This window comes from Passer domesticus, chromosome 17 (assembly GCF_036417665.1).
Source record: "Passer domesticus isolate bPasDom1 chromosome 17, bPasDom1.hap1, whole genome shotgun sequence".
Classification (NCBI taxonomy): Eukaryota; Metazoa; Chordata; class Aves; order Passeriformes; family Passeridae; genus Passer; species Passer domesticus.
In genome coordinates, this window is record NC_087490.1 from 2,291,882 (window position 1) to 2,307,286 (window position 15,405).

The window sequence follows — 15,405 nt, forward strand, 5'->3', positions numbered from 1 at the left end:
TGATTTGGCAGCTATTCCAATTGATTTTTCATGTATTACTAGTTTGTATGTGAATTTAAAGGCAAGGTTAGCTTTTAAAACCTGTTTTTACTATTGGAATAATGAAAACTCAGAAAAAAAATTTGCAGCTCTTTATTTGCAGGAAGATATAGGGATACTAGTAAGTTGTTATATATGTCTTTGTTAAGGCATAAAGGATTGGAGTTTGATTTTTGTATTGCACGTATTTTTCTGGAATATTAATGGACTCTGCATGTAGTTCATGTTGCAGAGAAGTTGTTTCTACTTGTGAATAGGGATGAGTTCTTTTAGTGTTGCTGATTGAATGCATAGCCTGAAAATTTTCTTTGACACTACATTTTTTAGCTTTTGGTATAGAGTAATTTCCTCAGCAATTACTGCATGGGCCTTGTGTTTTTTAGAGACATTTTTTGAGTGATGGGACAGGTTTTTGACACTCAGGTGTGTATTGCTGTTTCACTGAGAAGCTGCTTCTGCTATCTCTAAGCTGTTAGAGAAAAACAATGTTGAACGCTGTTAGGTTTGTAAACATAATGTAGAAAATAATGTGACAAGAACTGAAGACATTGTGATGCTGTTGTGTTTCCACTTGCAGGTGGAAGTGTTTAGGAGAAGCCTTGCTTGCCATGTATCAGCACCTCACAACATGTGATCCTCCTCGACCCAGTCTGGGAAGGAGAATTGATCTCTCAGAGTACAGAGACCCAGTTCAACATTTGATGCTTTCTCCCACCTCTACTCCTGTCAGTGTTATTCAGCCAACTCCTGTCAGCACTAATCCAGTGGTGACAGTGCCAGATCCTGTATTACCTTACACTCCCACCACACCCACCTTCCCAAGTCACAGTCAGAGTTCATTGGAACCAGGAGCTACTGTAGGTGAGCAAGGTACTTCATTCTGAGATTCAAGATACCTTTCCTACTTACCTGGGTATAAAAAACACTTCAGAATTCTTTGGGACATGCTGTCTTTCAACTGCATGTTGGTGGAGTCAGAACTTTTTCAGAATATGTGTAAAATCTGGTAAAGTGAAGGAGTATCTAACCTTTTCTGGTTTTGTGCTGTTACCCCACAATTCAGTTTTTCAGTCTTTTAAGATGAGAAAAATTGTGACTCCATTCCAGCAGAGATGCATACCAAACTTTTAATGCTGGGAGGGGCCTTGAGCTCCTTAGAATGAACGAGCTGTTTTACAAAAAGATGACTGTGTTATTTTTCTGCTCATGTGTCACTTTAAGAAGCTGAGAAGACCAAGCTGTCAGCTATATTTATTTGAAATCTGTACAAGATATTTTGGCACTGTGTTCAGAAGGAAACCAATGAATTTTGAGTGTTGCTGTGTAATTATGTTTTTAAAAATAAAAAAGATTACTCACTTTTTATTTGTCATTTTAACCTGTCAGGTTTGGGGTTTTTTTCCATTATGTTTTTAGGTGACATATCTGCAGGTGATAAATCTAAGAAAGGAGTGAAGCGAAGAAGAATTACAGAAGACAGTGGTGAAACAGCCAAGAGGAGATCTGCCAGAGTTCGGAACACCAAGTGTAAGAAAGAGGAGAAGGTTGACTTTCAGGAGCTGTTGGTGAAGTTCCTTCCTTCCAGGTACTGTACAGCAACAACTTTCATTATGAGATGATCACAGAGAGGAAGCTGTTTGGGATTTTGTTTGATTGATACCCCCAGCCTTAAAACTACCAGTCCCATGGATGTTTTTTGAGGCAGATGTGGTGCATTATCTTCTGATAGATGTAATAAAATTGCTTTTAGTAAAAATTTCTGAATAAAAATTAAAAAATAAGACAGCTTTTACTACTGTTAAAGTGAATTAATGGACAATGCACATATCAAAATGGATAATATAAAGTAGTCTTGATTTGGATGAAAGGAACTGGATGCAAATCTCTGAATTTGTTTCAGTAATATATTCTCACTGTTAAAATTTGCAGTTTTTCATATTTAGATGTCATCTACTAATGAAAGAAAGAATGAGGACTTTGTTGATATTGTGGTTCTTGCCCCCCTTTCACACAGATTAAGGAAATTAGACCCTGAGGAGGAGGAGGACCCTTTCAATAACTATGAGGTGCAGTCAGAGATCAAAGAGGAGAATTTTCAGCATGTTGGACCACATAGAATGTCATTTGATTCTACAACATTTATGGAGTCTGGTAGGGATTGCATTATAAACCTTGTTCATTCTTTGTTGTTTTTGCCATATTGTATGTTTATTTTTTGTATTTTCCTGTCATGCCTGGAAGATACAGAAATATATGCTATTTTAAAAAGTATAATTTTATAGTATAGAAATATCTCAGTTGGTACTAACTTTTTAAGTCTTGGGGAATTGCTCAGTCACTGTGTGCAGGAGCCCTGTTGTGTGGAATTTCCATTTAAACAGATTGGAATACAGTAACTGAATTCTGCACATGTGCAGTGCAGAAGAACTGCTGTGATAGAAGTGCACAAAACACTGTTAAAACTTAATTGTTTCAATTTATGATTTCAACCTCAACCTTACACATGTAGGCCTTTGTGTTTATCTGCTTTCTAGAAAAACAGGATGTTCATGAGTTCCTGCTGGACAACCTGAACAATGGTGGGATCTTGGAGCTGATGATGAGATACCTGAAAGTCATCAGCCAGAAGTTCCTGGTGAAGTGGCCTCCAGGCTTGTGTGAGGTGGTCCTCAGTATCTACAACAGCTGGAGGAAGCACAGCAGTAGCCTTCCCAACCCACTCCTGAGGGACTCAAGTAATCAACACATCAGGGTAATGCAGCACCTTTCCTTATTCCATATTTGCTGTTGTCCTGGTGTCAGTGTGCCCAGTGTACCCAGCTGAAATCCAGCAGACTCAATTTTGGCTCAGCTCTGCTTGTCCCAGCAGAGCTGGGACTCTCCTAAACCTGGGTGCACTGCAGCTCCTGGAGCTGTTCCTGAGCTGAACAGACCTGGGTGATGCCACATGCAGCTCTGACTGTATATAATATGTGTTTATGCACACACACACACACAGATGTAACAGACACAGATATATTTTGCTCCTCTATTCTGTTGTTGCTCTTTCTTTTTCCCCCCCTCCCTTTTCTTCTGAAATGACACAGTTTTGTTTTGTCATCAGGTCAGGACAGAGGCTCCTCTGTTCTCACTGATTGAGGGTCAGCATTGCTGCTTTAAATAAATACTTCGCAGTTTTAAGATAACCTGAAATTTACAGCAAAAAAACCAAACAACAACAAAAACAAACCAAAACCACCTCCTCAGCATCACCATTTTATTACCTTTATAAATTTGGAATTTCCTGAAAGCAAATAGAAAAAATAAGTCCTTTACATTATTGTTAAACCAGCTTAATGATAGAAGATGATATTTCTTGAATTATAAAACCAGTTCTGATACTTCTTGGCCACCGAGCCAGCCTGTGTTAATGTTAGCAGTCTGTATTCATTTGGAAAGTTATTTGCCTTTGGTATGACTTCAGTTGGAAATATTCTTTCAGATCAAGTGTTTTTACTTCTTTGCAAATGAAATATTAATTATGGAAATTGCTGTGTTCCATTGATGTCATTTGCAAAACAAACAGAAGTGCCTCTATGTAGCAGATGTTAAATTTTTATACATCCTGTGACTTATTTATGTATATATTTCACATATACATGCCCTTTTTTAAACAAATGTAAATATATTTATAAATGTATTCCCTTGGTTCTCATTATTACTGCATAACTGCTTACTTTTCTTAAATGTTGTCTTATTTTTCAAATGTCAATGTTACTGCTATATTCTGGAATCGTGCTTTTGGCATGATTTGGCAATTTAATGTAGTTTTATTTCAGCCAAATTAAAAAGTAAGGATGACAGTTTTTTCTAACATCAGGCAGTGCTGTTCTGACCTTCTTGCACGAACTGAGATTTTTCTTTTTTAATTGTTCTAAGTATTGTTTGGCTTTGTACCTGTTGATTTGGCAATGGTATTATACACCTTTCAGATAGAAGAAGTAGTTATAGCTTGGGAATAGAAATCCCAAGTGGACAAGATGAAGGCTTTCTTTGAAGTAAATTGCAAATTTAGTGATTTTTTTTTTAATTTATGCTTCTTTTAATGTATTTCTTTCTGTGAATACTCTTTTGATATCTCCTTACTTTTTCTGAAGGATATGATGTTAATGAGCCTTTCTTGCATGGAGCTGCAATTAGATCAGTGGCTACTGACAAAAGGGAAGAGTTCCACAGGTGAGAACTTGATGTCATTTTCTTCAGACTCTAAACTGGGGGTGTATGAAGAAATGTTTCCAGGAATTCACTGGATTTTTGAGCTGGTTTTCCTTAATATCTTTCAGATCTCTCTTTTATTGCTCTATCAGTTGTTTGCCTTCAGGTAGATCAGTACCTTTGAAATTCTGTTATGTGGGACTCTTTCCATAGGATGCTAATAACTCCATGATAAAATGTAATTAATTGACTTGCAGTTTCTCCACGAAATTGTCCTGCTGCCTCTGTGAATGGCAAGTTTGGTCCTGACTTCCCAGGAACTCATTTTTTGGGAGACCTGCTGCAGCTGTCGTTTGCGTCCTCGCAGCGGGATTTGTTTGAGGAAGGCTGGATGGAGTTTGTCACTCGTGTCTATTGGCTGAAGGCTCGGTTCCTGGCACTGCAGGTTGGCTTCACTGCTGGTTTAACAAACACAGCTTTTCCCAAATTCAAGTCAGAATTGTTCAGATGCAGCTGATTCGGGAATCTCAACTCTTTTAAGCATGTGGATAAAATCAGCTTAAAACATAGTGGTTTCATTTTGCTTCTAAATGTAATTAACTTCCCCTGAGGGTTGAGGTGGAAATGAAGTAGGAGGTCTCATGCTCAGCAAATATTCAGATATGTCTAATATGTGTCTTTGTTTAAAGAAAGTTGTACTCAGCTTAAAAAAAGAATATTTCTACTAAAGTTACTTGGAATAGTGTTGTGGAGCTGCAGAACATAAGATTTTTGGGGGCCTGGATTCGTGGACACTGTCAAAGTCTCAGGAAGTCCAAAATTCAGATTTGAACTGTTTTATTACTGTTCCCTTTGCTTTTTCAAGGTGGCATGGTTCTGCTTTTGAAGATTTTTAATTTAATATGCAAATTTTGAAGCAGAGGATTTTAAACCTATCACTTAGGGAATAATTTGAAAGAAATGTTATTTGATTCCAGTGTTTTTCTTCCCCTCTAAGTATTGCTTCCCCAGGACATCAAAGAGGGTTTTTTAATGCAATAATTAGGTTTAAATCTGTTGTCAACTAGTTATGTGAGTCAGTTTCATAAGTGTGAACTAACTTGTTCCTTCCCCCTTTTTTTCCTGCATCTAAGAATTCCTTTCTAATAAAGTTATTTAGGAAAAATGAGAGATCCTGTACAACTACTGGCATTTTTTTCCTTGTGGTGTGCAGAGTTGTATTTTGCCTTTGCATGCCCTCCTGACTTCTCAGTTTGAGTAACTACTTTGCACAGAGCAAGCAGAATTCATTCACTTTGCAGAATATATGAATGTTTCTTTACTCAGTGTTTTAATTTGCAGAAATGGAGGAGTTATTTCTGCTGGTTTACTCTTCTGCTTTTTTAAAGGAAAGGGATTTTAGCACTTCAGGCCAATCTTACAAATTTATGCAGGCTGAATTCTATTTTTCTGATTTGTTTTATCTGTTACTGAAATAATTGGTAAGCTATTTAAAAATATTTTTGCTTTAATTTGAACTATTCAGTTGAATTTGTAATTTTTGAGGACATGCAGTAATCACACTGGCAATGCCTGCATTAAATTGAAACATTTTCTACAAGTTTTGGAGACCCTTTCTTTAGTGAGATTCATAGGATTTTTTTGATTGATTGTTTTCCTCTGTACTGTTTCTGTAGGGAGACATGGAACAGGCCCTTGAAAACTATGATATCTGCACTGAGATGCTGCAGAGCTCCAGCAGCACTCAGGCCAAGGCTGGCAGTGAGGGTGGCATTGTGATCCGCTTGCCCAATCTGCACGTTGATTCTGTGGTCTCTTTGGAAGAGGTAAGAGCTCATTTGCAGGTGTGTGTTCCCTCTTCCATTCCTCACACTCCATCTCTCCCAGTTTCAGATGTCACCTAGGAATTAGTTCTTTTGTGATGGAAGTTTACTGTATCTCAGAGTGAGGTTTTGTAGTATGAAGATTATGTCAAGACTAACCTTTCTTTTTCAAAAACTAGTTTTTGTATCTGTTAGTCCTGTACATCTTTAGATTGCTTTTATGCAAAAATAAAAACATTAAAGCAGCTGCATGCATTGAAGTAGCAGTAGATTATTGAGTCAGTGTTTTTTCTTTTCTTAAACATTAAGAGCTGGGAGAAATGTCAGTAGTCAAATATATGTGAAAACAAAAGTTGAGATTGTATCCTCTGTGATGTTTGCAGATTGAAAAGAACCTAAAATCTCTGGAGAGATGCCAGTCTTTGGAAGAGATCCAGCGACTGTATGAGGCAGGGGATTACAATGCAGTGGTGCACCTGCTCAGGCCAACCTTGTGCTTCAATGGCTATGGCAGAGCCAAACACCTGGAGTTTGTCACATCCATACCAGAGAGACCAGCTCAGCTGCTTCTCCTCCAGGTTTGCTTTGTGTCTCACAAAATCTGTTCTAGTAAGGAATTAAGACTTATTCCTGAAAACAGGATGGAAGGATTTTTGGAGTGGGTGTTAATAGTTATGAGTCTTATTTACAAAGCAAAATGTGGAACCAAATCTGTAAATGCTCTGAAGATCACAGCTTTATTGACATCATTAGCAATGGGGCAGCTTTTGCTGACTGAGAGTGTGGCTAAAGATACAAGATGTCGAGGCCTCTATGGAATGAACAGAAACTTGAATAATTTCCTGAGTTATTTTATCGATGAATTTGTGCTGCTGTTGACTATATGGTCACTTAGAACCATTCTGAAACTTGATTGATGAATGATTTTTATGCTGTCAAGTCTCTCTTCTGCATGAATGAGAAACTGTTGATACATGCAGTATAATTGCTGTAGAGTTAGTCCATTTGACACTGTAAAAATTAGTGTATAATAAGTGTATTGTTGAGCTCAGCTGAGTATATTGGGTTATTTGGGGGAAAAAAAGTTTGCACAAAAAGAGACTGATGGTTTTTTAACTGGACTTAGCATGCAAAATGTAGGACTTGGTTGTCTGGTGACCCAACCTCTGCAGAGTAGAAAGAAGCAGGAGAAGTTGCTATTATACTGGCCTTACAGTTGCTACTTTGTTATTTGTGAAGTAATAAAATGGTAGCACGAGATCATAAAGATCCAAACCCTGTTTCTTGTAAGGGCTTTATTCAGCTGTAGATCATTAGAATTATAGACCTACAGGCATCCCTTTCCTATTTTCTTTCCTTGCATTCTCTTATTAAAACAGAAAAATGTGATGACTTTTTTTTGTATTTAGATTCTACTTGTGTATTTGTCATCCAGGATCCATGCACCTCCTGTTGTCCTTTTAATGTTGCATTTAAAGGTGTTGCTTCATTGAAGTAATCACATTAACTGAGTATAGTGTTTTGCTTTGCCCTGCTGTGCATTCATGTTTAAAATAAACTCTTCATTGTTATAATAGATCTTTTTCATATTTACATTCTCTAGGACTCCCTGCTCAAACTGAAAGACTACAAGCAATGCTTTGAATGCTCAGATGTTGCCTTGAATGAAGCAATTCAGCAGATGATTAATATGACAGCAGCCTCTGCTAAAGAGGAGTGGGTTGCTACGGTAACACAGCTGCTCACAGGAATAGATACTTCATTATCATCAGTTACCAGCATCCTGAAGGACTCCTCTGTCACACCCAGCCTGGTTCGCCTGACAAACAACCTGATCCAGGTAACCCATGGCCTGGCACCAGGGGAGGTGTGCTCTGTGCTGCAGAACTCAAGGCATGCTGCAGTTGTTGTGAATTCCCACCCACTCCTAGTGGTGGCTTTGGTAACATTGCTGTTACATTTTTGGGAGGATGGGTGTTACCATACTGTGAGCATTGTCACAGTGTGCAGTGTGATAGACCTGCACTGAGCACACACCTGTGCAGATCCAGTCCCAGCAGGTACCTTTAGACACCAAGCTGCCTAAAACAATCAAAATATGGTGGTAAGATAACCCAGCACTGGGGTTTTAGGCTATATGAAATGTGCTAATGTGAAGATTGGTTGAGCTGCCTGGGTGCAGCTGGTAAGTTCTGGCTCTGATCTTGCCTGTATGTGCTTCAGGCTGGAGGACAAGGTCCCATCAGCCTTACAGACGTGGTAGAATTGCTTGCCAGTGCTGGCCAAAGTAAGGTTTTCTAGTAAAAACAGAGAGGGTGATCTGAGCAGGACCAGGGAAAAGTGAAATGTGAACTGCTACTGGAATTATGAATACAGCTGATTTTAGCCTTTTACAGAAGGTACTTTCAAACCTCAAAACTGAACGAGAATTTTCAGTCTAGGTAACAAATGGCAGATCTATTAAGAAATAGGTCTAGTTAATGTCAAAATTCAATGCTTGCAATTCTCAAATCTCCATTTACTTCTGTAAAAACTAAGTACCCTTCACTACTTACAAAATCATAGTCTCATTCTGTAAAGTTGTGTGTTTTGTGGAATGTAATGGAATTCTGGAGAGCAGAGGGTTCAGGCACATCATTTATATGGCATCTTTAATGATTCTAGCTGGTCTTTAACAGTTGTTGTAACACCTGTTTTAGAATTCAGGAGTTTTTTTAAGTTGCCCTTCATCTGGGTTGTAGGAAAATTTCTTGTACAATAATGAGGCCTAGTAATGCTAAGAATTGATGCTGTGTATTTGTTTACTATGAATTGCTCATATAGCATATTAACAGAGACTCATCTAGGTGGAAAATGGGGGTGCAAGAGGAATGTCAGATTAGGGCAAATAATCTACTACCCTTCCCCTACTGATTGATTTACCTCTAGCATTTTTACAGCCACTTGTGAGAGCTGAGGCTCAACTTTAGATTATTTCCTTGGGGTGAAATCTGCTGCCAGCTTTGGGTTGTTGGGAACGATTCACACCCGACCTGTGTTCACATCACTTTGTCTGTATAATGTCTGTTTCTTTGTTAGATCATAGACTGCAGCATGGCTGTCCAGGAAGAACCAAAAGAGCCCTATGTGTCCTCAGTGCTTCCGTGGATTATCCTGCACAGGATCATCCAGCATGAGGAAGATGCTTTTCGATCCCTTTGCTGCCAGCAGCAGCAGAACCAGGGAGAAGAAGGTGGATTATTTCTTCACTTTTACCTATTGAGCTCTTTACCATCCAGCTCAGGAATATAAGTAATAAAATTCTTGTTTGTTGTCTTACCTTGCTGGCTGGAGGGAGGAGAGGGCTATGCAAACATCACTTTCCACCAGAGAGGAAGCTGTTTTCCAGTTGAAGAACTGACTCAGATTTAACTCAGTTCTGTGCTGCTTTAATATTTACCAATTTCTCTCTTCCAGTGAGTCCTGATACCCCTATGTTGCCTTCTTCACTTATGCTGTTGAACACAGCTCATGAGTATTTGGGAAGAAGGTCCTGGTGTTGCAATTCAGACGGTGCTCTGCTCAAGTTCTATGTAAGTATTGGCATTGTGGAATGACTGAGAGTGATTCTGATTGATCTCTGAAAGTCATCTGGCCAAGCCACCTCCCAAAGCAGGAATCAAAGTTCAAAGTTAGATTGTTTATTGCCTCATCTTCATGTTAAATATGTACTTATAAGTCCACTTTCCATGTTCTCCCAGACAAACATATGAAAATTTCAGTAATTTTAATCTAATTAGCTAAGGCTTGTTATTTCAGACCATTTTCTATTGGGCTGCTTCTGTTATACTCCCCATTGTTCTCTGGACTTGCCTCACTGAAGAGAATAATTGTTTTATTCTCTTTTTTCTCCTTTGTTTTGCTTCTTGCACTAGTATTTTATTTTGTTCATGGGATTTGAAAGGGAAGTAGGAATAACCAAGCAGTTGGATAGTACTGTACATCATTCAGAAGCTAAAAAAGCCTGTTGTGCTACATCTTTAAAATTGCTGCTAAAATAACACAGTGGGATTCCATATTCATCTTGTCTCAGTGATTCTAAATAAGTTGCTCACTTCACAGAACTGAATTTGTCAAGTGTTAGGTAGGGTTTGCACATTTTCAGTGTACATAAATACTGTTTATCATGTAAAAAGAACGTATTTAAACTTTCAGCCAAGAAAATTCAGTTTTGAACAGCTTGGTTGTTTGTTTCTTCCAAATTGTAAGAGTAAAGATTTGCAGCCCATCATCTATCCACAGTTACACAACTGGAATGCTCCTGATTGCTCCCACATCCTGTGGTGTTACTCAGATTTGCTCTGAAGCTATGATGCATTTAATTGTTCTGTGATTGATAAATTTGTCTTGTTTGGTTATACCTACCTTGATTTTATACCACAGTCTGAAAAAAATAGCAATTCCATTGTTTTCATGTTATTAACCAAATATGATTTAAAATATACATCCAGAGTTCATCTGTTGAACAATGATGAGAATGAAGAATTACTTTGGCCCTCCATTTTCCTGTGTCTTAAGGCTGTTCTTTGCTCTGTTGTTCAGATGGGTATGTTACATCTCATCTCCAGGAATGGGTGTCTGGGGCACTAATACTCTAGCATTATTAGATGAAAGGACTTACCCATTCATGGCTGACCTTTTTAAGATTATTCCTTGAGGTCTCGTTGTTACACCAGAAAAGAAATTTCCCTTGGTTAAGTAGAATATTTCTATGTGTTTGCTCATTTTCTCTTAGCTCAGAAAGCCAAGTGTTTCCCTGAGCAGAGCACTGACAGCCTGGGACAGCCTGGCTGCTGGCAAATCCCAGATAATGTGATGCCATGGCATCCACTGGGCTGTGCTCTACAGGGACATTTCAGTGGCACTTTGCAGATTCAGCTTGACTTCACTGAGGTTTATTACCTTCAGCCAAGAGAAAATCATGATTAGTTCTGCATAGAGCTACTCAGGAATCTCCTAATTTCCCTTCCCAGCACTCCCTGGAGCTTATTAGCCACAGCTCAGTGCCAGACCCCATCTACCTCTGCATTTGAGCAGTGGCATGTCCAGGACAGTAATTTAGACAGCTGGGAAGGATGGCACAGAGAGCCTGAGGGGTTCTGCAGGAGTCAGCTCACCCTGGCAGGGCTGCAGTGAATGAGCAGTGTTTGAACTGAGGCTGATTCAGGCTGGAACTATCAGATTATCTCTATGTCCTGCTCTCCTCAGCCTCCCTGGTGTTAGGAGCATAATGCTGATGCACACCTGAGCTGCCGCTGCAGGGGCTCCAGAGGGTTTATTAGCTCAGTCCTGTGCTTCATGAAAATAGATGGGCTGTTCCCAGGCTGGAGCTTGCCCACAGATGTCGTGCCCTGAAGTGATGAGTCTGAATTGTGCCTGAAAAATGTGCCTGTACCCACAGCCTGGGGAGCCACAGAGTATGGGCTGGGAACCTGGGCACAGTACAGATGACTGAGGGCTGGCAATGTGTTTGCAGTGAGATCTTTGCAAATGTCATCGGGTACTTTAAACAAAATGTTCCCTTTTCACTGACAGAATTGCCAGCTTCTTAAACTGAAATATATTATAGTATTAAACACAAGAATTTGGTTTTCAGGGACAAGAGGGTGTTAGAAGTACAGGGAAAGACAAAGGTAAAATGGGATGAATTATTTGAAGAGAAGGCAGCTTCAAGAATGTGAACAGTGTGTTTCACGGATTAGTGTTAAATGGTCACCTTCTCTAGGTGAACTGTCTGCTCGAGGACCTTATATTGCTTGTGGATGAATGTGCTGTGCAAAAAGAATTAATTAATATTAATTAAGCCCTTTAGCAGTAGTTTGAATTATTAGGAACAATTCTGGATTTCTGCCAAGAACTTGAAAGTTGAATAATAACACAGGAGATTGTTTTGAATGCTGTTCAAGTGAGAATTCTGTTACTGCTGTTAGATGTGCTTTTGTTTGTAGCAGTAGGAATATAAGGCTTTTGTTACAGTATCCTCTGATGCTCACTGTTTTTCTTCAGCTTATTTAGCTAGCCTTTCTGTAAATTTCAAATGTTGATCACAAATTCATACAGGGAAAGTGCTGGCAATAAGGTGTCTGCTGGGACTCAGTATGAATGAGTCTGCTGTGACTCCAGATGTCATTGAAATGCTTTCTAAGAATTGTCTTTGCTTTTCTTTTTCAGGGGTTTGGCTCTTAATAAACAGTACCTTGATCTTAGCACAGATATTTTAATCAGAAGAGACTCAGCATCTTCTACTTAATTCCAGCTCTTTCAAATGAGCTTCTTACATGTAGAAAGTCAGACTTTTGCCTTGTCATGCAGTGTTTGTATTGACAGGAAAACTCATAATGATGAGAAGCTTTGTGTGGGATCATGTGTAAATAATTGAGTTTGCAATCCTAGATGTTGAAAAATTATAAATGGTCACAAATAAACATTTCTTTTTTTAATTGAAATTCTATAGTGGAACACGTTGAATTTGAATCTTAAACCACAGTGGATGTGGGGTCTTGATTTGGTTACAAAATAAATATGCAGAATGCCCCTACACAGGTTGTTCTTGTTATATATATTCTTATTGACCTTGAAATGTCTTCTTGGAATGTGTTCCTTTTGGGTTTGTTTTTTATGGAAGCTTAGTGAGAATTTTCAAAGAGTTACCTTTCTTCTTTTGGCATTCAGCTGCAGTTTTTATAAAGATGTCTTAAAGTATCAGCATCTTTCAAAATATTCTACTGATGGGTGCTTTCTCTCGTGCTGTTGAAGGTAAAGATAGCAACTTGCTACAGTGTTTAGTAATTTGGGACCAATCCAGCCACTTTCCTTGGTGTGTAGCCATCTGTGTAATACTGTTCATACTGTTCAATTCTATAGTCCTTTTAGCCAGATTTTCATTAACTCTCTCTCTTCTTTTGCTGCCAAGTCCTCTCCATCCTGCTTTTTTCATGCAGAGGAAATTGCTGGTTGTGAGTTAGGGCAGAAATTCTTCTGTACCTTTTTCTTGTTCACAGCATTGATGAACTGTAGTTCACAGTTATATTTACAGAAGCAGCTTGGTATGTAGAGGAGAACTTTGAATGATTTTAAGTCTGAAACATGAAGCTGATATTTAACCTCAATGACTAAAGATAAATGTTTGTGAATTAATACAGGAAGAAAAATAAAAGCACTTCAATGCTGCTGCAGTGCCATTGGAATGACTTGTGTGAGGCCAGTTTACAGAAATACACAAGTAATATTTGGTTGTTATTGGGGAAAAATCTATGTAAAAATCCCTTTAAATCCCCTAAAGTTGTTTTCATCCTCTGCCTTCAGCCAGCTGGGCAGCTCATTGTGATCTGCACGTGACCTTGTCCTTGATGCTTGACTTGTAGGTCCAGGTACTACAGAAAGAACTTGCAGCTTCCACTTCTGAAGATACTCATCCATATAAAGAAGAGCTGGAAACAGCCTTGGAACAATGTTTTTATTGTTTATATGGTTTCCCTAGCAAAAAAAGCAAAGCAAGGTACCTAGAAGAGCATTCAGTACAGCAGGTAAGTTATCCAATGTCAGAGGAATATCCTGAGCTGATGAAAGATGCACTCTTGTTTTGTTCTAATGCACTTTGATATATTTTGGAGAAAGACTACTTTTATTTCCTTGTAAATTGTATATATTTTGCACATTGTAGAAAATAAAATAAAAGTTTTAATATTTTTAAAAATAATAAATATAACAAGTCAAATAGTTAAAATGCTAGTCTTATCCATAGTAATCTGCCATTCTGAAAGTATTGAGACATTGATTTTATTAAGCTATCACTTTCCTATTTTCAGCTGAGAAGAAGTTCAAGGTTGAGGAAAATTTAGAGAGGAAAAGTCAGCTTGAGAGAAGAAAGTTTTAGCGGCCAGCCTTGCAGTTTATGAAAGTGAAAAATGTCACAGTTAAAAGTTTGCAAGTACATTGTATTATCACTTATTTTGACATCTCTAATGGTAAATACCTGATAGCTGTTTATGAGAAATGTGAAATTCAGTTGAATTTGGGAGAAAGCCTGTGGAAGAGGGTTGTAATAAATATTAAGGGAGGAAGTGAGAAATACAGGGCAGCAATACAGTGTCCTGCCTTGAGAAACATCTCTGGTTTTGTTTAAAAACCCCAGACTATTTTGCACTTACCAAATGCAAGTGATCATAGAATTATCAATCAAAACCATTTTCATGCAAGCAAAATGATTGTCTGACTCTGTTGAACAAACCTTTTAAAATACACAAATACTCTTACATTGCTGTTCATTGAACATTTGGAAATTTTGTATATGTACATCTTAGAGAGTGAAGATCATGAGAGAAAAGGGATGAATAAGAAAAAGGGAAGTATAGGGAGATTGCCCTCTGCAACTTCCCTGCTTTTCAATGCAGAGCAAAATTTACTGTAAGGGTGAAGTGAGCAATAAGAGAAAAACTTACTCTAGCAGAAGAGAACTGTCAATGATATTGGGGTATTTTTACTGCTTTCAAGAAAGAAAAGTGAAGAGAAAATGAGGAGTAAATTCTGAAGTAACTTTCTGTAGAGAGTTTGGGGCTCAGAATTTTGTCTGATTCCCATTTCATTAACTCTTCTTACCTGGCTCTGAAATAGAAGGGGCAGAGTTCTGCTCCATATCTTACCTATGATCTCAGTGTCACTCAGAATGTTTACAATTGATCCTTGCTTATAAACAACTTTTCTGAGCAAGTCTTCTAAGCCAGTCGAATGAATTTATTTTTACTTTATTTTGACTTTAGTGACCTACACTAAGACACAGCAATATCTTTGTTAAATCAGTGAGCAGTATATTGTATTGGTGAGCAGCATAAATTGATAGCACCTTTAGCTCTGTTCTTGGGAGGTTTAGTTTGGTTCCTGCTAGAGTAATCTGTACACTCCTATGAACTAGAAAGTCTATAGAAAACCATCATTACTGGACTTGAATTTTAGAATTTGAAGTATTTTTTCCCCTCTCATCTACCTCCCTCTTCAGGTTGATCTGACATGGGAAGATGCTTTGTTCATGTTTGAGTATTTTAAGCCTAAAACTCTTCCAGAATTTGATAGTTACAAAACCAGTACTGTGTCTGCTGATTTGGCCAACCTTCTGAAGAAAACTGCCACAATTGTTCCTCGAACTGACAAGCCTATGCTGAGCCTGGAGACTGTATCTGCCTATATTGAGGGAACAAGCAGCAAGGTATAATTAATTGTTTTTTTGTGAAATTAAATTGAAGGGAGTAAAAATTCATGTTGCTGTTTTTATGTTGACTTTGAGATTGTTAGTGGGATGATTTATTCCATGATT

At 38.2% G+C, this 15,405-nt stretch overlaps 1 protein-coding gene across 4 annotated transcripts in view; it reads left to right on the top strand.

Moving 5' to 3' along the window:
• Positions 1–15,405, top strand: part of CABIN1 (calcineurin binding protein 1) — a 110,236-nt gene that overhangs the window by 5,988 nt on the left and 88,843 nt on the right. For 3 of the 4 annotated variants that reach the window (XM_064392712.1, XM_064392714.1, XM_064392715.1), the window contains exons 10-22: positions 617–909; positions 1,456–1,624; positions 2,054–2,190; positions 2,574–2,791; positions 4,176–4,254; positions 4,491–4,678; positions 5,910–6,059; positions 6,440–6,634; positions 7,660–7,896; positions 9,135–9,288; positions 9,513–9,628; positions 13,460–13,621; positions 15,091–15,297. In XM_064392712.1, the coding sequence (XP_064248782.1) occupies positions 617–909; positions 1,456–1,624; positions 2,054–2,190; positions 2,574–2,791; positions 4,176–4,254; positions 4,491–4,678; positions 5,910–6,059; positions 6,440–6,634; positions 7,660–7,896; positions 9,135–9,288; positions 9,513–9,628; positions 13,460–13,621; positions 15,091–15,297 (2,305 nt within the window). The remainder of the gene's footprint in view (positions 1–616; positions 910–1,455; positions 1,625–2,053; positions 2,191–2,573; positions 2,792–4,175; positions 4,255–4,490; positions 4,679–5,909; positions 6,060–6,439; positions 6,635–7,659; positions 7,897–9,134; positions 9,289–9,512; positions 9,629–13,459; positions 13,622–15,090; positions 15,298–15,405) is intronic. The other variant, XM_064392713.1, reaches the window with a different exon arrangement.